This window comes from Sceloporus undulatus, chromosome 5, assembly GCF_019175285.1.
Source record: "Sceloporus undulatus isolate JIND9_A2432 ecotype Alabama chromosome 5, SceUnd_v1.1, whole genome shotgun sequence".
NCBI classification, from domain to species: domain Eukaryota; kingdom Metazoa; phylum Chordata; class Lepidosauria; order Squamata; family Phrynosomatidae; genus Sceloporus; species Sceloporus undulatus.
The window spans coordinates 69,379,666-69,404,680 of NC_056526.1; the positions used below are offsets into that span (position 1 = coordinate 69,379,666).

The window sequence follows — 25,015 nt, forward strand, 5'->3', positions numbered from 1 at the left end:
TCTAACCTCCTACTGGTGCATGTTCCTTGGATCCATGTCAATGTATCATTTAAACAAAAACTGTGTTGTTGGTATTCCTAAAATAAGAGTCTTATGAGTATTGTTTGAAGGCTCTTTTCAGTATTCTAGAAATCAAAGTTCTTTTTGAGCTAATTGCTTTGAGCCTTTGTGGTTACAATACTATTCATCTGTAGCTAAATAATATTTTCCACAAAATCTTGTAAACAGCATATGGTCATACTCTTTTTAGATGGGTTAATTGTTTTCCTGTAAGGAAACTAAATTTAGTTTAGCAACTGTGCCTAAGTATCAGTAAAACAATGTTTGATGTGACATATAGTATAATGTTGAAAACTGGTGCAAAACTCACTGTTTCAAACTGCAATTCATTTATTTATCCATGTTAAAGTTTTAAATATCACCCTAATCATGAGTCTCCTGACTTTGAAAACCACATCAAAAATGAATAAAAAGGGGAAAAATTGCTAGGTTAGTTCTTCCTCAGCCAAGCTGCTTTGTCAGTTCTTTGTCTAATACAGTAGACTTTTTCTGCCTACCCAGGCATTCCAAGAACACTAAGTGACTTATTGCTCTAAGGACTTTTTTAAAATATCAGCAAAATAAGTCAATAAATAAGATACATGAAAAATTCACCACTCAGGGCGTAAAGTAATCTCTCCAAAAGCACCTGAAATGTTATAAGGCAAATAATAGATGATAAACTTCTCACATGCTTTAAAAACAAAGTTTTGTGTATGTATTTTTTTTAAAAAAGTACTTTGCTGATAATCCTTTTTCCCCCTCACAATGGATTAAAGTAAAATATAGTCATACTTAGAGTAGAGACACTAAAATCATGACGCTGTGATTAGATTTGCATATAATCTGTCAGTAAAGGTAGTGATTGACACATAGCCATTATAAGAAGTCAAAATATCATAAAAGATTATATTTTAGTACCAACATGTATCAAGATACTAGTGAACATTTGGAAGCTTGGAACACTTAGCAATCTATACTGCCTTAAAATTCAGTTTTTGGATGGAGATGCGCTTTACGTTGTTTTATTTTTAACAAAAGGTGGTTCCATTTCTAAAAGTACTGTTTTGTTTATGTGCAGCCAGCTGGTTCACTATGTGAGCACAAGTTTCCTCTTCTTGCTGCTTTTTACCACTGAAGTTTTAGTTTTTGCCTCCCGCCCTTAACTTGTCATTGTGTTTCTCTGTGGTATTAAACAAATAAACAGACAAACAAAATATTATACAGTTTACCTCCTGTTACTAACTTTTTTAAAATGTCTTTTGACAGGATAAATCTGCAGTAATGAAGACTTTTGCTACCTCTGCTTCTGGGATTATTTTATTTCTGATAGTCTTCATACAGAGGAGTGATGGCAAGTGTAAAGAAGCAGTTTCAAGGCCAGAGATGAATCTGAATGTCATTTTCCAGCTACTTAATTTCACTGCAGAAACACCAATACAAAATATAGTTCTATACAAGAATCACTTCTATGTAGGAGCTCTCAATAAAATATATGTCTTGAATGAAAGCCTTCACAATGTTTTTGTGTACAAAACTGGACCTGTTTTGGAGAACCCAGATTGTGGTCCCTGTACAGAGTGTAAACCTAAATTCAATCAATCTGAAAACATTTGGAAGGATAACAAGAACATGGCTCTATTCCTAGAAACATACTATGATCATCAGCTGATCAGCTGTGGGAGTGTTGCAAAAGGAACTTGCCAGCGCCATGTCATTCATCCTGGGGATCCTGCTGACATTGGAAGTAATGTGCACTGTATGTATCCTAAGATAATGGATGAAGAATCAGACCAGTGTCCTGATTGTGTCGTAAGCCCTTTAGGAAGCAAAGTTCTGGTGACAGAAAAGGAAAGATTTGTGTACTTCTATGTTGGGAATACCGTAAATAATTCATCTCAGCAATTCCATTCGCTACATTCAATATCAGTCCGGAGATTAAAAGAAACCTTGGATGGTTTTGAGTTTCTCACGCCTTACTCTTATATTGACATCCTTCCAGAATTCAGGGATTCATACCCCATTAAGTACATTCATGCATTTGAAAAGGACCACTTTGTGTACTTTCTCACTGTCCAGAGAGAATCTCTAGACTCCCAGGCTTTTCACACAAGGATCATACGGTTCTGTTCTTTTGATTCTGAGCTGCGTTCATACATGGAAATGCCCCTTGAATGTATTTATACTGAAAAACGTAAAAAGAGGTCAACCAAGCGGTCAAATGAGGTGTTTAATCTTCTACAAGCTGCCTATATTAGTAAGCCGGGTGCAGTCTTAGCCCAGGAAATGGGGCTTGATGTTAATGATGATATTCTGTTTGGTGCATTTGCCCAAAGTAAACCAGATTCTTCAGAACCAACTCATAAATCTGCTGTCTGTGCAGTTTCTATAAAAACCATCAACGAATTCTTTGGCAAGATTGTGGACAAACAAAACATGAAGTGTCTTCAGCATCTTTACAGGAAGAACAACAAGTTCTGTCTGAACAGGGTAAGTGGGCATGTTACTAATTAGTTGCTTGATCAGCTAATTACCCAACCCATCTCTAGTCTCATTCCTATTGAGTATCCTGTTATTAATTGCATTGTTTCATTGATTTCAGTTGTGAGTAGTAAGTATTTTTCAGGGCTACCATTTTTTTCTGGCTGAAATCCAGGGCCAATTGTTCCAAATTCTTTAAGTTGTCTGTCCAAATAAATAACAGTTAGTGCTGGTTGCAGCCATTGCAATTTATCTTTGTAAAAAGCAGTTCCTGTAAATGGAATACAGAAGTCGGCAGAGAAGGTTTTAAGAAGGTAATGCTAGTATTCGAGATGAAACTGCCATGGAAGAAGATCTCGCGTGAATTCAGTCCTTCACCCTCTTTGCACTGGATATTTATTTATATTTTCCCCTTACTTTTGTTCTAAAACAGCCTTCAAAATGATGTAAAGCACATCATTAAAATAGCATTAAATAGCTACAGCAAGTAATGATCAGTTAATAAACAGAAAACCAATTAAATTTTTAAAGTGAAGAGCAATAAAACTAGTAATAGGAAACCTTTCATAGTTATTTGATATTAAATGCTTTTATGTTTTTGGGTAAATGGACAGATATGATTTGCAGTCTTAAAGAAACTGGGTCTATTCCCTATTGTGCAGACATCATATTTGTGTCCATTGGCTACATTTCTTTCTCCCCCTCCCTTTTCCCCCTGGAAACTCATTGCAGTCTAGCCACTGGTACATATACCACTACTACTGGTACATATGCCACTACATATACATATATGGACACTGGTACATATTCCACTACTTTGAGTAGTACAGCTGTAGAGTAGTATAGCTGTAATGTGCTGAAAAAGGCCTCCTCTCTCTCCATAGCTACCAGCCTAACTTCTGAAAACAGTGGTGCTCACAGAAGAGCCTGAGGTTAAGATTTTAGGCTGCATCTGCACTGCAGAAATAAAGCGCTTGGCCCCACTTTCAGTGCCATGGGTCCATGTCATGGAATTCTGGGGCTTGTAATTTGTTTAGGCGCCTGAACTCTCTGACAGAGAAGGCTATATATCTCACAACAACAAATCTCAGAATTCCATAGCATTGAGTCATGGTAGTTAAAGTGGTGCCTAACTGGATTATTTTTGCAGTGCCAATGCAGCCTTGGTTGATGGGTAGTTTAAAGAAGGCAGTTTTTTAGACATTTAGAAATTTTCTAGGCAGTGGATTGGAAAAGTGTAACCTACTTGGCTGTGTGTGACCGCCATGAGCCACAACAGCCACTCCAGATTTTTTTGGCAATGTTGACACATCTGTTTACTTCCAGTTTTTAAATAGACTTTTCCTGGGTTTAAAATGGTCTGGGTCTGGGATCCAGACATATGGAGAAACTGTCTCCCATGGCCACTGGAAGACATAGCAAGACTTTGGTGGTTAAAAAAATAGTTTTAAAGAACAAACGTTGCCCCCAGCCCAGTAGGGGTGGTCCTCCAACTTGCCATGGGGCAGTGTTCCCTCCCAGCCCCCCTGTAATTGTTCCCATTTGCTCTAGGAACTACAGCTTTAAAAAGAACTGATGTTTGAATGCTGATTTCACAGTCTCCGGGTTCCCTTTCATGTGTCAAGGAAAACATTTAAATTATGGAATAACTCACCTGGAACTAGAAGATTCAGATTCAGTTCTATGCATGTTTACTTTAGAAATATGTATGATTGTGTCCTATGGTGCCTACTCCCCATAAAGTATGTTGAGGATTATAATCTTAAAATTGTTTATATTGGCACAGAACTTGGATATGTTATACTATTCTTTTGCATCTGCCAAGGCTGCCTGTTAAACAATGTGAAAAGTTCCCTGCTGATGTCATCGCATAAGGGCTTAACCTATATGTGCATTTCATAATTGAATTTCAATCTTTTTTTCATATCTAGACAAGTAAATCAATTCACAAGTCTTTCCCAGTTAGTTTTAAGTGGTGGTTGTAAGCTCAGTTTAAAGTCCTGGTTTGAGCCTAAAAAGCACAGACAAGCCGCCATGTGCTTCTCATGTTCCCGCTTCTCCAAACTGGATATGGGAAGTGAAGGCTTGATACGGTTTTGTGTTTTCAGTTATACCACTGCTTTGTTTCTGCATTCCCAGCATGCATTTCCACCTCTATCAACCAGTAATCTTTTTTTTCTTGGCAGTCACTATCTTGCACTGTCATTGGCTGCTACTTTGTCTAATACCCCTCCCTCCCTTATAAGTGAGCAAGGGAATTTTAAAATTTAAATCTCTCTCTCACATACACACATGGGAGGGCAGATAGTTCTCCGGTTTCCGGGGTGGAAAGAGAGACCAGGACTGGGAAAGTGGATAAGGTGAGAGCTGGACAGGACGCAGCGGCATTGGCTGTGCTGTGAAAGAAGAACCTTACTTTATAATATGTTACATTTGTGCCTGTGTTTTGCATACATAAAGCTTCTTTCCCCAGCCCAGCTGATAGCTTTCAATCAAGTCAAAGGAGATGGATCTTAGCTGCGGTGCAGCCCTCAGCTCATGATTAAAGGCCAGCAACATCCCAAATCCTGGAATGGCTTGTTGTATTTCCATTCTAGTGAGTACTTTCACACACTGCAAAGGACCAGGGAAAAGTCTAGCAGAGTCAACTCAACACAGATTTCTCTTTGCTAGGCTTTGCCTCAGTAGCTCAATGGCAAAGAAAGGAATGGCAGAACCATTTGATTAAGTGTGTGTGCATGGCTCAGCTTACCCTGTCTTCCTTTAGCAGTTGGCTCAACATTTTTTCTCAGACTTTAATTTCCTTTACTCATTTTTCATCGTAGAAAATATCAAATATTTGTCTTTAGAGCACTGTTGTCCATAAGCATAGGTTAGAGTTTGACCACTCCTGGGGGGAGGATATTGTTTATAAGCTTTTATAACTAGTCTTGATCTAATACTCTTTTCGTTCTATAACATTTCAAGAAGCTGGAAAAATCTTTCTTGCCTGAGAATATTTAAATATTTTCTAGAGTTTGCCAGTGTTTTGCATATTAGCGATGAACATATTACAGAAACTGAAAGTCTCATTATATGGGCAAGACACACAATTTCAAGAAATGTCATAAGAGCTTAACTCAGGGTTTGGAGATTTTTGATGCATAATATTGATAAGGAAATACTGCAGAAGAATAAAATGAATATATGCCTCCAGTATCACTCTTTCATAAAAATGTGTGCATTTATTTCTCCTGACCTTGTTCTCCTTCACATAAGCTTTATAAATACTTTTTCCTGGAAAGCATATCAGAAAGATTTGTTTTTTTAAAAAAAACTTGTGGCGAATTCTGAGTCTCTCTGATTTAGAGATGAAACTAGTGCTGAAATTTTGTCTGTCACCTGTGAAGCAGAACTCAAAGTATAATAATACCCCTTATTGTACTGTGGATTTGCAATAACCTCTTCCCATGGGGAGGAAAATCACAAGGTAGAATGATAGGAAACAAAGATAACTGGGATTAGGGTCTATAAAGACTTCTGCAGGTTTAATATTCTGTGTTGACATCTGGTAGCAGAACTTGAGCCTAGATGAATAAGGAATGTGGAGTCTACACAGTCCAGTTGGCCTTCAGTAAAGTTCCTTTGGGGAATATTCTTACAGAGTCTACTGAACTTAGGGATAGTGTATACCTTAAACTAGGAGTGGGGAAGCATAAGAAATAAGGACTGGTTTTAGCCCCAATTTATTTTTGCAGCCCCTAACACTCCCTCAAACCACACACATAAAACACCGCCCAAAACATTGAATTACATTCCTACAGACTACCAGATCTGCTCAGACTCTCAGATTCAATCTAGAAGTGGCCCAAGGAAGCCTAGATACTGCAACCAAAAGTGATATCCAGATTTGACTTTCACTTGAATATAGTTAATATAACCCTCCTTCAATATTCAGAGGTGAATATTAGCCCCTGCTCTGGCTGAAGTTGTTCGCGTCTGATTTAAATAATAGAATAATGCCTAGGGAGATAAACCACTGGCTCTCCGGGAACAGTTACCTAAAACAGGAGAGGTGAAAGTTTCACTTCTCTCATTGCTGAATGGGTGAACACAATCCTGCTCTGGCTGCAGTTGCCCACCCTTGATTTAAGATGTAGAATAATAGCAAAGAAGATAAACCCTCAGGCTCTCCAGCTACTTAGAATGGGATAAATGAAATGAGAGAGATTAAAGTGTGTTTCTGTACCTGATTGCTGTTGGTGACTAGTCATTACAACTGTAGGGATAAACTGAGGTATTCAAAGTATTACTGGTCAGTCAGAACACTATGCCATGGATTATATGACAATACAGTCATCCCTCGACATTTGCAGCTTTGACACTCACTGTTTTGATTGTTCACGAGGTCAAGGCTGCTGCATATGCATTCCTCCTCATCCCTCCTGGACTTTTCCCCTGGGGAGAAAAATCACCAATCCCCCTACTTTCCAAGATGAAGAGCTGCCTTTTTCCCCAAGCAGCTCTCTTCCCTTAGGAAAGGGTTTGGGGAAAATAACCCCCCACAATTTTCCAGGACAGGGAGCTGCCTTGGGGAAGACAGCTCTCATGCCTTGGGAAGAGGTTTGGGGAAAACGAACACACCTTCTTTCCTAACTCCAAATAACCCTGAAGCCTTGGAAGGGAAGGAGAGAGCCGCGAATGCGCGCTCCCCTGCCCTTCCAGGACCCCAGAGAGCTTGCTAGAGTCTACTCTTTGAGGCTTCAGAAGGGAGATGGAGGCGTATATGAGTGCACTGCTCTTGCCCCCTGGTTTATTTGCAAATTTTGACTTTCAGGCGGGGGGGAGGTCCTGTGCCCCTAACCCCTGTGAATATCAAGAGTCGACTGTAGTTGATATATTTAATCCTTTTTTAAGGAAAGGTGGGTAGAAATTGTATATATTGTATTTTTTAAAGGTTGTACACCACTTTGATTGTGGTAACAAAAAGCGGGATATAAAATAAAGTTTTATTTTTATTATTTATTTTATATGTGGCAAAGTGAAACACGTTTGTATTTTTTCAGAAATTCTGCATTTGTCACAGGGAGAATTGTAAGTGAACTGATAAACTACAGATTCCATTCTTGCAATGTGAAGTATTTATCATTATTTTAATTTTGATCAAACTAAGTTTGATAGTAGGGTTAAGATAGGAATAAGCTCATGATGCTCTGATGCCCAATTGTTGTTATATATGTTTTTAATTTTTAATTGTACTCTTGGAATGTATAATAGATTGTACTATGACATGGATCATAGAGTTTTTAATGACTGTAAACCACTTTGATCTGTAGGAAAAGCGGTATAGAAATAAAAGTTTTATTCATTTTCTTCTTCTTCTTCTTCTTCTTATTATTATTATTATTATTATTATTATTAAATTTCCCCTCCTACTTTTTGCTCATTTAAGTGAAGAAATATCTATACCTGTTCCAAGGTTCAGCTATTGTAATGTGCTGTCCAAGGAGTTTCCTTTACATGAGCGTGCAGAAGTTATGCATGATGAGAGTACACGTGCCAGAGAGTTGGTCGAGTGGACATTCTTCATTTCTTCACTAGTTTCTGATTTGTTTCTGGATCTAATTTAGTATGTTGATTGCCTCAAAATGGGCAACAGCTCTTTGCTTCTGCTATACATCTAGTCTTCTACTGAATCTAGGAAGGTCACTTCTAGCTGTTCTTATCTTTTCCCCAAGTATTGTAAAAGAATTTCCCATTTCTTAGTGCAGGGCCAGCTCCCCTCTTAGTCTATTGGGTTGAACATTACCTCCAATAACAACATATCGGTTTATAATACGATTGGCCCTCAGAATCCATAGATTCTTTATCCTTGGATTCAAGCATTCGTGGCTTGAAAATATTCAAATAAAGTATAAATTCGAAATTTTTATATATTGGTTTTGCCATTTTATATAAGAGACACCATTTTACTATGCCATTGTATCTAATGGTACAAATTTTGGTATCCATGGGGGTCCTGGAACCAAACTCCAGCAGATTAGAAGGGCCCACTGTACATTATACTGCAGTAAAAAGGTTCATAACATATGCTACAACTAAACAATATTGCCTTACAAATTGAAATGTGAAATCTTAATTGCAGTTCATTTTGTCTCATTGGTGTAAACCAGCAGTGGGAATCATGCTGCCTTCCAGATGTTGAAGCCCAAGCCCAGAAGCCCAAATCAACAATGGTGAGATTTACAATCTACCAGCATTGGGAGGGCCATATATTTCTACCCCTGTTTTAAACCTTTACATCTCATAAGTGCAGAATCTATAGCACTGGGAATAATCCCCATCAGTTTCAGCTCAGTACCCCTTAGTTTAAATGAGGTTTCTTGATGTCTTCATGAATTTTTCACTTGTGGCAGGTCTTAATTTAACTCACACAGGAAGAGCAAAAAGAACAACATAGTACCTGGACACACTGAATGGCCAAAAAGACAAATAAATGAGATCTAGAGCTAATCAAGGCTGAATTCTCCCTAGAAGCCAAGATGACTAAACTGAGAATGTTGTACTTTGGATGTACCTTGAGAAGACTAGAAACAATAGTGCTTAGAAAGGTGGAAGGCAGTAGGAAAAGCGGAAGACCACAGTGCAGATGGATAGACTCAATCAAGGAAGCCATGGCCCTGATTTTGCAAGATATGTGCAGGCCTGTTTGTGTCTTGAAGGTCTCTCATTCATAGGATTCCCATAAATTGAAGTTGACTTGCTGGCATGTTAACAGCAACAAAGTACCTGGGGTTGATGTGTGTGTGAGGCTTTAGAGTAGTTTCACTGAAACTAAAAGATAGTTAGCAAATAATACTGAAAGCCTCTGAATCATTTCTCTGGTATTTTTTTTAACCACATGGTGGGGAAACTGAATAAAATAGACTGGGCACAGACCCAATTTTAGTCATTTCCAGCAAAGTTTGCTCTCTCTTACATACACACACACCACACACACACACTGGATACAAAATTAAACATCTTAAACAGTTAAAATCACCAGACAGCCAACTTTGAGTTGGAATATTGTTTATTCTTCTTCAAGAAACTAAGGTGTAGTTAGAAAAATATTTAACATCTCAATCTCAAGAAAGCTAATAAAAACAATTTTTATTTTACTGTCTCTTTCCCTCACTCTATCACTCTGCCATGACATGATAAACTGGTCACTATTACTGTCAAATGAAGATGCAAATGGGGGAAAGAAAAGATTTAAGAGTGTGAAATGAAAGCAAAGAGGCCCCCTAAAATGAAATCAAGAGAGACAGTGAAATAAACACACAGTGATATTTCTTTACAAAGATGATAGATGAGAGAAATTGAGTTATGCTTATTTTGTAATGGGAGAAAATAATTGCAACCTTCCATCAGGAAACCGCAAAGACCTTTATTGATCTGTTGTCCTCGGCAAACGTCTAGTAATATTTAATAAAATAAATAGAGACAAATAACTCCTTCAAGGCTCTGTAACTATAATCTCTTTTTTTATTACAATTTTTTGGCAGGATTGAAAATATCAGATTGTCTGATCATAAGTAGTTGGTGTGAGTTGTTTTGAGCAGGTTTTTGCCTTAAAGAAATAGTGTGTTACAAGTAGGAATGTGCTCAATATTTTTTCTTTGTAAAGTTTTTTTATTAAAACCTTTGCCAGTGGTATACAAAAGTGCATAATACTTCAGTATCTCAACTTTTAAGCCTGATAATAAATTTGTTCTTATCCAGTACGGAGAGGTTTAAAAGCTTAAGATTGTAATTGAATCCTTGTGTCTGCCTTCCTTTTCTCACTTTTTTTAAATGTATGCCCACAACACACTCACATTTGCATTTGTTGTTAACCGCCCTTGAGTCAACTTTGACTTGTATCAACCCTGTGGTGTCCTCAACCACTCTTCTCATGTCCTGAAGTTCCAGAACTATGTCCTCCCTCATCGAGTCTATCCATCTGGCATGTGGTCTCCCTCTCTTTCCTGGCATCTTTTCTGATTATCCATTTTTCCTCATGATGTGAACAAAGTATTGCAGCCTCAACTCTTGGCTTTCAGAGCGAGTCCAGTTCTGATCTGTTCTAGAGTCCATTTGTTTGTCTTCTTGGCTGTCTATGATATTCTCAGTACTTTTCTCCAACACCACTTCAAATGAGTCAGTTTTCTTTCTGTCAGGCTTCTTCACTGTCCAGCTCTCACATCTATACATGGCAGTGGGGAATACAATGGTATTGCACACTTCCATACATACTTGTATATGTACATCATGCATGTTTCATTGTGAAGAACAAGAAGTATGTTTCCAGAATTCATTATAAATTCACAGTGCACTCATTTCGTCTACAAAATATATTTCAGGGGAAAGCAATGTTGAAGCAAGCTAAGGTTTTACCCCCTTCTGGCTTTTTTGCAACCCATTCTTTAGACCAGTGGTTCCCAACCTTCCTAATGCCGTGACCCTTTAATACAGTTCCTCATGTTGTGGTGACCCAAACCCGTGAAATTATTTTCATTGCTACTTCGTAACTGTAATTAAATAGGTGTTTTCCAATGGTCTTAGGCGACCCTCATGAAAGGGTCATTCGACCCCCAAAGGGGTCCCGACCCACAGGTTGAGAACCACTACTTTAGACCTTCATTTCAATGCTAAGTGAACACAAAGTTGCTATTTCCATTAAGTGCATACTCATTAATTGATTCAGTGTGAAGTTGGGAAGGCAACGCTTACATAAGTTCCTTTGATTCAATGCATTTACTTTATTTGGGACTAACAATTAGATTTAATCTCTTCCACTTACTTGGGAGTGAGTTCCATTGAACAAAATAGCGCTCACATCTAGGTAAGGATAAATGTGGCTGGTAATGGCTTTAAATTATCTTCAGTATGTAAGTCAGTATTGAAAAATGCAAGCTAGAGAGTGCTTCTATAGGCATCTGGTTGGCTTCTGAGGGAAACAGATGGGTGATTTTGTGGAATCCAGCAGGAAGCTAGGTATTTGTATCACATTTTTTATAGTGTGGGGTTGCTTTGGGAAGATCTGTATTAAATTGATATCCTGCATGGATGGTATTGCTTGGTGGCGGAAAGATGATAAGCATGTATAGATAGGTATACTGTATTCTGGGGTGAAGGACATAAGAGATCTGGGGGCCACACATGCACCAATATTTGAATACACCAACAGAATCCCTATTCTTTTCTGTCTACCCACAGTAGAATCTTGATTGACAGTCACTACCTCTCCCCAATCTTTAGGTCATGCTTGTGCTGCACAAAGTTCAGTCAGCCCTTCATAACCATGGAGGTTCCATCTGGGACACACACACACACATATGGCAAATTCCGCAGGACCTCAAGTGTCGTTCTTCTCAATGGCAGTTCCATGTATGTGTAGCTGCATTGGCATGGCCATGTGCATGTGCCACCATTGAAAATGGGGCGCGGCCAACCATGGATGCTCCAGTCTGCAGATGGCAAACCTTCAGATAGGAAAAGCTGATACTATCTTGGTGGACCAAGTTGAGAGGGATTAATGCCCTTGCCTCATCCAAACATGTCTCTATAATATAAGCTGAGGGCCGTATGTTCATGGAGGATCAAGTTCCGAATAGTGGTTGTTTTACTATTCACTGACTTAGCATTGAACAGCATATTGAACCACAGCTATCTGGACTATTTGAACCAAAGAACATTTGTCTAAGCTATAAGTTAATGTCTCAACTACAAATTAAATATTTTATAAGAGGATTACAGTAGTTTTAAACTGATAGACTCATTTATTCATTCCAAGACATGCCTTTGCACAGGAATAGTGGCATACCTGTGTCATTTTACATTTTGTTTTTTTCACTACCTAGGACATTTTTGCTTTTTGGTAATCAGTGTGCTGTGTCCTAAAACTAAATTCAAAGGCAATGGGCAAAATAAAAGGTTGTATGGGTGCATTATATGTTTAACTGGATCAATACTATTTACTTAGTGCTAATGCACTAACTAAATTACAAGAACTGATGTACTGGTAATCAATATCAAAAGTGAATAATACTACGGATGATCTTTTAAAAGAAAATGTGCAATGTTTTTAATTTGTATTAGCTAATTACATCAACATTTGTCTCTTTGTACCTTACGTAATGCAGCACTGGCATAATTGCTTCCCCCATTGTTACTGGTTTCTGGAAATGTAAATTTTTAGCTGATGCTTTGTATTATTTCTATTTCTCTTATATGTTAACCAGTTACTTCTATTGATATGAGTGTGTTCAGGGTAATATTTTGTGATGATTAAGTGTCTGCTAGAATCGGGAGTGGCGGTTTCCAGGTTCCTTTTGACTTGAAGCAGATGTGGGCAGCTTCTGACTCTCCAGATGTTGTATTGCAACTCTTTTCAATCCTCACCAGTGGCTACTTTGTTTATGACCATCAGGGTTTGTAGTCCAACAACGTCTTCAAGGTCACAAGACCCCACCCCTGACTTGGAGTCATCTCATCTTAAACATCCGAGATTTTTTACACACAAACATTGAAAACCTCCATGATACAGTTGTTAAAGTATCAGACTGTAATCAGGGTGACATAGGTTCAAATCTCTGCTTAATTATCAGGTTTTGATAACTGAAAGTAGAGTGAGAGAGAGATGCTGCCCCAACCTTTTTGGGCAAAGTTTAGGATATCAATGTAATTAATACATTATCAGATGAGGTTTCTAAATATCTTTGTCATGTATAAATACAATAGATTTACATCAAGCTATCATGGAAAATGATAAAATTGCACAATATAAAATAAATTCTGATATGCCGACAATCTGAATTTCTGTTAAGCTGTAGGCAGAGTTAGGATACTGTTAATGTAACTTGGGAAAGAGATAAGGAATGTGTTGCTCTCCAGATGTTGTTGGATTGCTACTTTCAGCTTCCCTCACTGCTTTTTATTTGGGCATTCCAGAAGCATGCTTGGTGACTGTTCCCACATGTGTCCCACTGTGCTGCAAAGGTAAAGCAAAGAAAATGGCAACTATGTTAGCAGTGATTATAGCTTTTAACTTTAATGTGAAAATTTATCCAGATTTTAACCCTGAAACGCTGACCAACATACTCAAATTCAGATCCTTCAGAGCCCAATTCCCCTTGGTACTCTTTTCAGGGAAGTTCCAAAGAGTTGCCACCTCCACCCAAGGATTCAAAAAAGTCAGAAGTGGTATTGCAATGGAGAGAGTAGAGGAATATGGTACTGTACTTCTTTTGGGTGCTCCTGAGACAGACTAAGCTCTCACCTTTCACCACTTTACACAGACAAGGAAGATAGTTCTTTCTTCCTTTCTTTCTTTCTTTTTTGAATAAGAGTTGACCCAGGTGTTTTGAGTCAATTTTTGATTAAAATTGCCCCATTTTGTTAGAAATTTGCTAGAAAATGTTCATCTTAACTGATAATTTATTTTGATTGAAGGTACTACAGTGGGCCCTTGGTATCCCCTGGGTTTTGTTTCAGGACCCTCCATGGGCACCAAAAACCATGGATGCTCAAGTCCTGTTAAATACAATGGCATAGTAACATACTGCCCCTTATATAAATTGGCTGAGTATTTTCAATCTGGATGCTTAAATCCGTGGATAAAGAATCCATGGATACAGAGGGCAAACTGTATCTCTAAGTGTATCTTGCTTCTACAATGTACTTCTTACTATTAGAATCATGCCACCATGAAATTATTAAATTTATTTAATTTTTAATGTTTATATTTATAATGCATTACAGGTATCTATAAACAGTATGCTTAATTGAAGATTTTATAGAGCCTCTTCCTGAGTAATGTATAGTCCCAGATAATACATCTGTTTTCCAGTTTATGCTTTAGGCTGAATAGTTAAAATTCCTCTCCTTGTACAGTACAAATCTTACTATGTCATTTAGTTGTCGTTATAAAATATTTAGCAGATACTTAAGATAGAGTTTTGCTTCTGCTGTGAAAAGACATCACAAGAAACCTGAAATGTGTTTATATTACACACAGTAGTGATTCTTACTAGTCTAGGTTAGAGAGCTAGTGTGCTCTGATTACTCTATTAATAATAATAATAATATGTTTTATTTATATACCGCTATTATTGCATTTACATATGAAAAACCAAAGTTCAAATCTTCATTCAGCTATATACCAAGTTGTCTGAAGCAAAGAAATGTGTTTGCTTGGCCAGTTGGTTGGCTTAAAGTTTTTTAAAATCTTATTTTATAGAGTACTGATTTTGTGTAAATTATCATAGGTACTTCTGTAGAATGGTTTGACATCACTTCATTAATATTAATAATAATTTTTTCCAACTTGCTTCACAGTGAAGCTGTGAAGTTAAAGCAGTGCTTTAAACTGTTTAGAAGAAGTTCTAGATGCATTTATGTAGAAACAGATTAATTTTCTAAGGATTTTCTACGTTTTTTACTTGAAGCCTTGTATCGTTAAAAAAATTTAGATGCAAGCTAAGTTCCAGTTAGCCACAAATTATTGTATGAGCAAGCATAATACAATGTGATTTCATGTCCAGTTTGGACATGGATTAAAAAATTATGTGTTATCTCATTACATTCCAATTCGGACCTACATCAGACCAAAAAATTTATTCTGAATGAGTCACAGATAGACTTTGTACTTTCATTTATGTACACAGAAGGAAGAAGTAATAACAAGACACATACCAGTAGGATCCTTCCTGAACTGCCATATTTGTGAGATTTGTCACTGGAATTTGTACCAGATTTGTGGACATTTAATCCAGCAGTAATGGTATTTTTGATATTGTCATACAAATGAATAGCTTAAGGCAGACATAGGGCACCTGTGACCTTCCTGATCTTGTTAGACTAAAGCTCCCGTGAGCCCTGGTCACTACAGCCTATGATGGGAGTTGTTGTCCACCAACAAGGTCCCCCATCCCTGGCTTAATCTTTAGAGGCAGCATTGTTCTGTAAAATAAATGTTTAAGGCTCTTATCCATTCAAATAATAAATGTGATTATTATAGGGTAATTATGAAGATTCTTCATGAAAATAACTTGTAAGTCTCAGAATTGCACTAAACCATTACAAGAAATGGATGTTTCATGTCCTATTGCATGAGGCTGCTTGGAGTTATAAACAGCACCTTTTAAAATCTTTTTTGTTAAGAAAATGAAGTCATTTTAAGTACAGTGCTGAGAGAAATTATTATTTTATTTTATTTTTATTTTCTTATATCCTGCCTTTCTCAAGGTGATGAACAACAGATTTAAAACAATACAGTTGTCCCTCCCTTTTCACAGACTTGGAATCCGTGGTCTTGCTCTTCGCAGGCAGGACAAGCACCCATTAATAAAATGTTGATGCGCTCCCACATTGTTTTCTATGGGACTTGAATATATGCCATTTTAGCAAGGGGGTCTGGAACAGATTCCCCATGAATTGGGAGGGGCTACTGTACAATTTAAAAAATAACAATTAAATCATTTTAAAAGTTAAAACAGTTATGAGTTAAAATAGATTACAGTGCGCCCATCCTTTATGCCAGGGATCCGTTCCGGACCCACCCATGTAAGGAGGGAATTCCAAAGCTTGGGAGCAGCCACTGAAAAGCCCTCTCTCTTGTTCCCATGTATGCATGTGCCATTGAACATACCAGGTATCTCATTTAAATGTTAAAACATAAGCACCCTGCAGATCCTTTTGTGTGTGAATGCTATAAGCTCAAGTGAGGCAAGATGTGAGGTATATGCAGATCTGCAAACGTGAATTCTTCCTCTCCAGCCAGTATTATGGACAAGCAGAACTTTTGAAAAGCAGTGGGCCTTCCTGGCCTTCTGCCACAATTGCTATACTTTTCCATTTCAGTGTTCTATTTTATTTTATTTTCTTCCGGTTTTTAGTTTTGTTCCTTTTGGATGTAATTACTTTCTGCTAAGCATACCTATTGACAAATGCAATCAACAGTCTGATAGCTTTTTATCACTTATGTCATGATTTTATGATGTCACCTTGAGCTGTGACAAGCTGACACAAGGTTTGAGGGACATTAACATTTTAAAAACTTGATTTCAACTGTAAATGACACCATTCCTATTCTTACTTTGGCTTACTTCTTAAAGGTCTGTTATAGAAGGCTGGAGTAAGCAGTCGGTCATACCATAATCTGCCTTAATTTTTTAAAGAAACCCCTAAAGTTAATGAACAAGAAAAATGATCATAGTATTTATTTTTGTACTCTGCTGTTCTCATTGTATACTGCTCTATTTCTTATTCTAGAATAGAAGCAGATCACATCTGCATTCCAGTATTAAATTGCTTATTGACCTAAATGGTCAAACTAGAAGACGAAGCATCAATGGTAACTGAATTCTCAGTTAATAGATTACCATTGAATTTTCAGTGCAACATGACCGTGTTCACTTCCTAAAGACTAACTTGCAGTGTATATGTTTTAGGAATAATTTCCCAGAAAGAAATAAACGTATTATTTGTTATTGAATTGGAGGATTAAAAATGAGCATGTAATCTATAACGACAGTACTGTAGCTATAAAAATATACAACATCATTGGCAAGTGTACATTTGAAATTGAAAGGAACTTGAAATATTCATAAATAAACAAATAACCTCATTAAAGTGATCTGATTTTACTTTTTCTTTTGTTTGTTAGTAACCCCCCTGAACACTCTGAGCTTCATGTAAATAAAGTAAAATGGACAGTACAAAGAGGACATTAAAATGCTTTTATTGATACAGTACAGTCCGCCCTTCCCTTACCTGGGGATTTATTCCAGACCCCACCCCGCATAAGGGGAATTTCGTGTATGCTCAAGCCTCATTTAAATGAATGGGGCTCGTGAACTTGATGGTGCAACAGTGCACGCGCACCATGGTGCACACACCATTATCCCTTCCTGGGGGCACTCACCTTTCTTCTGAAGTGGCTTTCAGCATATGTTGAAAGCCACTCCGTATAACACAGGCGCACTATATACACAAATTTAAGACTTGGGAAGCTAGAACATATAGTTGGCCCTTCTTATACACGGATTTTTTATGCACAGATTCAAGCATCCATGGTTTGGAAATGTTAAAAAAAGTATGAATTTCATATATCAAACCTTCATTTTCCATTTTTTAATAAGGGACACCATTTTGCTATGTCATTATATTTAATGGGACTTGAGCATTCACGGATTTTGTTATCCACGGGGGATCTTAGAACCAAACCCCAGTGTATAACAAGGGTCCACTGTAATAGCCTCCATAAACCAGTATGCAGTAGTTATTTGAAATAAAATAGACAATATATGGTTCTTTAGGCATTTTTATTTGATCTGAAAGAATTCAGGGTATGCAAATAAACATGTTTTCATTTTTAAAAGCAAGCATTAATTGTATGATTTTATCTGTCCTTTGCAGACTTCTCTGATCAAGAGTCTAAAGATATATTTAAAAATCTGATTGTTTAAGTTCACATGTCCTATTGCATAGCCTGCTGCTTACTTAAAATCTGTTGCAAAGTACAGTTGCCCCATGCAACTCATGGGGGATCCATTCCAGACTCCCCATGAGTTCCAAATCTCACTCATATTCAAACCCCATAGGCTTGAATGGGGCACGTGCATGCAGGGTGTGCACCCAGCACCCCATTAAGGTTAATAGCGGTCGCCCCTCTGCAGATTTTCAAGTCCTTGGATTTCAAGTCTGCGTACTTGGAGGGGTGACTAGCTATATGCCAGTTTGTTTTGTACAAAATGAGAGATTATTCAAAAATTAGAAAAGATTCTACCCTAAGAAAACTATGTAGGGTTGGGTTTTTTTTTTAGCATTTTGGTAGTTAAGGCTACTAGCTGTACTCTTTGAGTGCCATTTATTGCCAGAATAGCAATACATAAATTAACAAGCCTTGTAACTATAAAGATGATGTCTTCTGTAAAATGCACGTACACTATCTTTCATAGTGTCTGTACTGTTCCCGATTTCCTCTCAAGTTTCCTGTCACCCCTTTGGTTGCTCCTGTGTGATTTACTGATAGACATTTAATTTTTTCAGACTTTTTCAAGAAACACTACCTATTGTGGAGCACAAGATGAGGAGTATCGGGTGGAGGTCACAACAGCCTTGCAACGGATTGACTTATTTTCAGAGCAGTTCAACACAGTTTTGTTAACATCCATATCTGTCTTCACAAAAGGGCATCTTACTATAGCAAATCTTGGGACGTCTGAAGGCCGCTTCATGCAGGTAAATAATGCTACAATTTTTGACATTGTGATTTCCTTCCATGATTAGATTGGCTTCCTACTATCTTAACAGTAAATGAGATCATTGGTCCATCTAGTCCAGTATTATCTACTCTGACTTTTTGAGGATCTTCAACTTTTCTAGGAGTATTTCCTAGTCCTGGTATATGAAACTGTTTAATTGAAGATGCCTGGGTGACTGTTAACACACAGTGGGTTTCTGGGTATAAATTTTCTACTGTTTCTGATGCTGTAGTTATGCATGTTTATGCTATTCTCTTATGTAGGTCGTCTGTGCTCAGTTTATAGTTGGCAATTTGTTTGACTCAGGGTGATGACATTATTCTGCCTGTACTGTTATCTCCCGGCTTATCATCTATTCAACTCAGCAGCCAGAGCTTCTGCCTTCGTTGTTGGGCCATAAAACAGCCTCATGTGATAGATTGCAACCTCATCAGTGCCAGCAATTCAGAAGTGCCAAGAAGTTCCTGTAATTTACTTGGTCTGTATTAGAAGAAAAAGTTCTATTTTTTGGGTACGCCAGCTTAGTGTAGTTTTGGATCTGGGTTTGAATCCCCATTGAGTCATGGAAACCCACTGAGTGACCTTGGACAAGTCATATACTCTCAGCCTTTAGAAAAACCCATGATAGTTTCACCTTAGGGTAACCATAAGTTGGAAACGACTTGAAGACACACAACAACAACAACAGGGACCCCAAATTATCTATTTTATATAATGTGAAACAGGAAATCCACATTTTTAGACCATAGAAATAATAATAGTAAGAAGAAATAGTTTTATTTATATCCCGCCTCTCCAGAAGGATCTAGGCAGGTTACAAAAAACAGATAAATACAATACATAATACATACATAATTAAAAATTACATAATCCCCTTATACACCTATTTTAAAACTAGAATGACAATATTATTAAATACAGTTAAAATTAATTAAAATAAACCTAATTAAAGTGAGACATCTTGGAGCTGTCAAGGGTAATCCATATCAATATAGCGGGAAGGTCAGTCAGGGAAGGCCTGCTGGAAGAGATCCGACTTGACATCATTTTTAAAGACGTCAAGAGTGATGATATGTCAGATCTGTTCCAGCAGATCCTTCCATAATTTAGGAGCAGCAGATGAGAAGGCCCTCTGGGTAACCGCAGCCAGTTTGGTCTTCTTTGGCTGCAGTAAGTTGTTCCCGGAGGACCAGAGTGTGTGAGATGGATTACATGGAGGAAGGCGCTTCCGCAAATATGCTGGACCCAAGCCATGAAGGGCTTTAAAGGTTATTACCAACACCTTGTACTGTGCCCGGAAACTACTAGGCAGCCAATGGAGAGATTTTAAGCTAGGTGTTATGTGCTCGCCTCTAGATTTTCCGGCTACCAATCTGGCTGCCATATTTTGAACTAATTGAATGGCCCTAATCTGGCGGTGTGACACTGCCCCTTTAGGCCATCTGTTTTTGGCCCAAGTCTACTAAGCTACAACTTATTTTGCACAGTTAGTCTCAAAAGTGCTACAATATCATAGACTATGGAATGATACCGTGTGATACATGCCTAAAACCGATTATTGTTTGTTGTTGTGTGCCTTCAAATTGTTTCCGACTTAAGATGACCCCAAGGCAAACCTATCATGGGATTTTCTTGGCAGTTTTCTTCAGAGAGGGTTTGCCATTGCCATCCTCTGAGGCCAAGAGAGTGTTACCTGCCCAACATCACTCAGTGAATTTACCTGGCTGAGCTGGGATTTGAAGCCTGGTCTCCAGAATCATAGTCCAACACTCAAACCACTACACCACACTGGCACTCTAAATCCTGTTCCCATTTAAATTAGATCTATTGAATCCAAGGTATTAACATCAGCTCCTCATTCAGAAATTTATTCAGCTGGTCTGTTCTTATTAGATCTAACCAATAGGATTCAGGCCATAATCTCGTTTTTGTTGTTGTGTGCCTTCAAGTCAGGTGAATCTGAGGAAGTAGATCAAGGGGCAAAACAGACTGACAATAGGAACTGGCTTGGAGGTTGCATGGGGGCATAGTGACCGCATGACCTGACTCCGCCCCCAATCTGGCCACATGGCCACTCAGATGGTGAGCAGTGTAGGAATGCTCCTGAGGCACAGCGACCAGCTGCTGCACGCTGCAGGAGCGGAGAAGAGCCGCAGTGGTGAAAGAGGCCCCTGTCCCCAGTGCAAAAAGGAACTACTTTCTGCCTCTCCTTTTTGCACTGGGAAATAGCCAGATAGAGGCTGCAGCATGCGGTTGCTGAGGCCTCGATCTGGTGCACAATGGGGCGGTGTAACACCACCCCTTTAGGGCTGTCTGTTTTTGGCCCAAGTCTACTACGCTACAACTTCTTTTGCACAGTTAGTCTCAAAGGTGCTACAATATCCCTTTGCATACTCATATTACAGACTAATACGACTATGTCTCTGAATTCCTGGTCTCCTGAGTCGTAGTCCAATGTTCAAACCAATATATCATGTTGAATCTCTTTTACGATGAAATAATTGAAAAGTATCTGTTTGTTTCCTGAAACCTTGGAGTTAAATCCAGTTGTAAGCCTTAAATAGAATAGGGCCACTGAATGAATAGAACTTGAAGTCAATACCTATGTAAGTCTATTGATTCATTGGGTCTACTCTAAGTGGAATTATTAATTGTATTTAGTCCTCTATAGTGGCAGCCATAGGCTTGTGTTTAGCTTCTTTTCATGCAAACAATTGGGTCAGTGGTGAGAAAAGTTGAAACTCATTTTCAGACTGCATAAATTCGAAGTGAAAACAGTACAATACAGTTGGCTGCAAGTAAAATGTTAGTATTAATTTTTCCCCTCCCCTTGTAAGGTCTGCTTTAGCCATCTGTGAATTTTCTGCACTTAGCATAAAAGGGTGTTTGATATTTTCTGTAGAAGTACAAATAGTTAGACATTTGGACTGTATAATGGTTGTATTATTCATTCATGCTTTGAAACAGATCTTTTCACTCAGCGTTCACCCCCACCCCACCCCCGCTTTATTTGGAATGCTAAAGAAACTAATACAATACTTCCAGAGCACGTTTCCTTTTGTAAGGCTAGCTGGAGGGATCAAAAGGAGTGCTATTGTCTGAAATACATAGTGCCAATAGCAGGAATATTCACGTCCACTGGATTGAGTTGCAGGCCAGAGTTATCTTGGAGATCACATTGTAATAACCCACAGACTTTCCTCACCCTCATTTGTGTGGGGTTTTCTCCCCTATTCAAGTAGCCTGAAGTCTGAAACAATCAACTGTAGGAGAATATGAGTTTCCTTAAGGGCTTAATAACAGCCAATACCTGAAACCATCCTTACTGTATCTTTCCTTGAGATACATTTTTAATGGACAGAAGAGCAGAAGAAATGCTGTGACTTCAGGAGGCTGTTGTTATGACATTTTTAGAATACAATATTAGTTTAAATTAGAAGTGTCCCCTCCACCCCTTTAGCTTCATAAGTAGTTGCCTTGGAAATGGTTTGAACTGTTATCAAATTCCCTAATTTACAACAGCTGAGACAGTAATTTTTAGAGTAATCTATGTTATCTACAGTTAGTGGAACATATTTAATTTAATTTTTCTGGGATGTAACTGCTTGACTTTATGTATGTGTTGTGTGCCTTCAAAACCTTTCTGACTTATGACAACCCTAAGGTGACCCTATCACAGGGTTTTCTTGGCAAATTTCTTCAGAGGGGTTTGCCATTGCCATCCTCTGAGCTTGAGAGAGTGTGACTTGCCCAAGGTCATCCAGTGGGTTTTCGTTTAGGGTAATTCAGTAGTTGTGCAAATTCAGTACCTGAACACTCAAGTTCGAAACGATTAGTCCGATCAAATCAAAGCTATGTACAGTATTCTGAAATGCATATTTGGTAGACAGCAGTTTTAGACGGAGGAATTTTACTTCTGTAAATGCACTAATCTGCATTAGATATCAGAAACAATTGTCTCCTTGTTCACAAGATGAGAAATACAGTCTTGAATATTTCGTCAATGATTTTTGGTGTTTAGTGGTATTATTCTCAGGTAAATGTGCATAGAGGATTGCAACACAAATTAGCATTGATCATCTTTATCATGCAAATTTGTGAGGCAGACCTGCAGAGGAGACCATAGCTTGCACCACTGTGACCACTTCATCTGTTTCTGTGGAAATAACTACCACTGGGGTAATTTACACTGAACAGGTGAACCCCAGTAAGTTCAGACACTTCACATTTACTATCTAAACATATCTTTTAGTGAACAGCAAAATTGTCAACTTCTTTCCTAGCAGGGCTTTCTGAGGCTTTTAAAAGTTGTATGACGAGGAATTCTGCTAATGAAGCCTTACCTGTTATACTGGGTGTGTGGTCCTCCAGACGTTTGACTGCAACTCTGTTCACGTCAACCAAAGATAGTTGTTCATTATAGATTAAGGAAGCTGCAGAAGGGTAGCTTATCAGAGGCTATGCACTTCTCATTCCTGTGTTATTTCTGTGCTGGGAAAGTTTATGTTTTGGATTCCATCTCCCAACCATCATGGCACTTGGCCAGTGAAGAGTGCTGATTGGGAAACTGGGAGCTGGAGTTTAAAATAAGGATTTTTCTCCACCTTGCTTACACTGTGTGCAACAAAAAGCACAGCATTATCTTTTAGAATCCATGTGGGGGGAAAAGGGAGGGGGGAATCACAGGCAGAACATTTACTTCACAAGTGTTAAAAAGCATAGGTAAAAACCACCAAGAAACAGTAGCCATAATCTCCTTTAAAGGTAGTAATTTTTGTTACCTTGAGTGGTCCAAACAGCATTTGGTTTATTCATTAACAAAATCTGTGCCAAAGTATTGGGTCATATCGATGCTGTAAGAAACAGAGTATTTTGAATGTCAGGTTTCAAAAAATACTCCCCCCCCCATTTTTTATTATTGTTTATTTTCAGCAGTCTCAGTAACATCAAGTAAAGTTACCAGAATTGAGCTATTGTCTCTGTTTGAAACAAGAAAAGGTAATTCGGAATATATATATATATATATAGAGAGAGAGAGAGAGAGAGAGAAAGAGAGAGAGAGGATAACTATTTTGGTTTGTAAGGCTTGCATAAGGTGATGTAAGACATTGAACTTCTGAAAAGTTATCCTTTTCAATTACTATCTTTTATTTTATTTTGAAGATCAAATCACTTTATCAGCTGCAAGGAAGATTATAAGCTCTACACCAAGTGCTGTGGGCAATTAAGTATTAGACTTGGTAATAGATCTAGACTGCTGATAACAATCTTAGTCTATTTTTGAAAAGTGAGTACAGTAATGGTATGAGGAAGGGGGGAATACACTTATTCTGTTAAAAGACTTGCAGTCCAGTTACATACATCATTGTTTTGGCTATACCAAAAAGTGTTAAACCTAGTGTTAGTCCCTCAATGTTCTTGACTTCAGAGTTGATTAAATATTGCTGAGTTTATGTTACAAAACAGGCTGCTAATAATTTTAACTAAGGCAGCTGTCATGCATGAGAAAGAAAAGAAAAATGGTTTTATTTCCTCCCAGTGCTGTATGACAAGCTCTCTGCAATTTTTCCCCCTTTCTCTTGCTCTCCCTCCAAAGAGTTTGCAGCTGTTTCTGCTTTTTACTGTTGTGACTCCTTTTGGTGTGCGACTAGGAACACAGTCTCTACAGCTGTTGAATGCAAAGTGAATTGGGTATTTCTCAGTAGTTCTTTGGTTAGAAAGAATGATGCTGTCACAACTAACAATGTTATGGATATAAACATGAATTTCCAATGGGTGAAAGCTGGACAGAGTCCATTGGAGTTTCAGAATCCATGCTGGTTTACGCTGAAATTGACAATTTAATTTTAAACTCCCTATTATCAGGTAGTTAAACTGTCACAAAGTTATCATAGTAAATCTGGTCACAGCCTAACTAAGGATGTCCAGACATTGATCCACACTTCATAATCCAGATTTTGGTTTATTATTTTGGTTTGTTAATTAACACTTGCCATAATCAGGTAGGAATATCTGCACGCTTACAGGTTGCTTATACATAGGGATGCAAATTTTGAGGGCACTGTGGGGGTTGATATTCCCATACACTCCATGCAGTGCTCAAAGTGCCCCCGCCCCGGACGTACTGTAAAGGCCCAAAGCCACATCATAAAGGCATTCTGTCTTTCAATGTGAAGTGGCAGGATGGGAGAAATGTCTGATAATCCTGTCCCCCAAGCCAAACACAC

General features: G+C 38.1%; 1 protein-coding gene across 2 annotated transcripts in view; it reads left to right on the forward strand.

The window, feature by feature from the left end:
- MET (MET proto-oncogene, receptor tyrosine kinase) overlaps positions 1–25,015 on the forward strand; it is a 120,565-nt gene that overhangs the window by 29,931 nt on the left and 65,619 nt on the right. For both annotated transcript variants that reach the window (XM_042468033.1, XM_042468032.1), the window contains 2 exons: positions 1,309–2,529; positions 18,574–18,765. In XM_042468033.1, coding sequence (XP_042323967.1) covers positions 1,324–2,529; positions 18,574–18,765 — 1,398 coding nt within the window. In that variant the 5' untranslated portion in view covers positions 1,309–1,323. The remainder of the gene's footprint in view (positions 1–1,308; positions 2,530–18,573; positions 18,766–25,015) is intronic.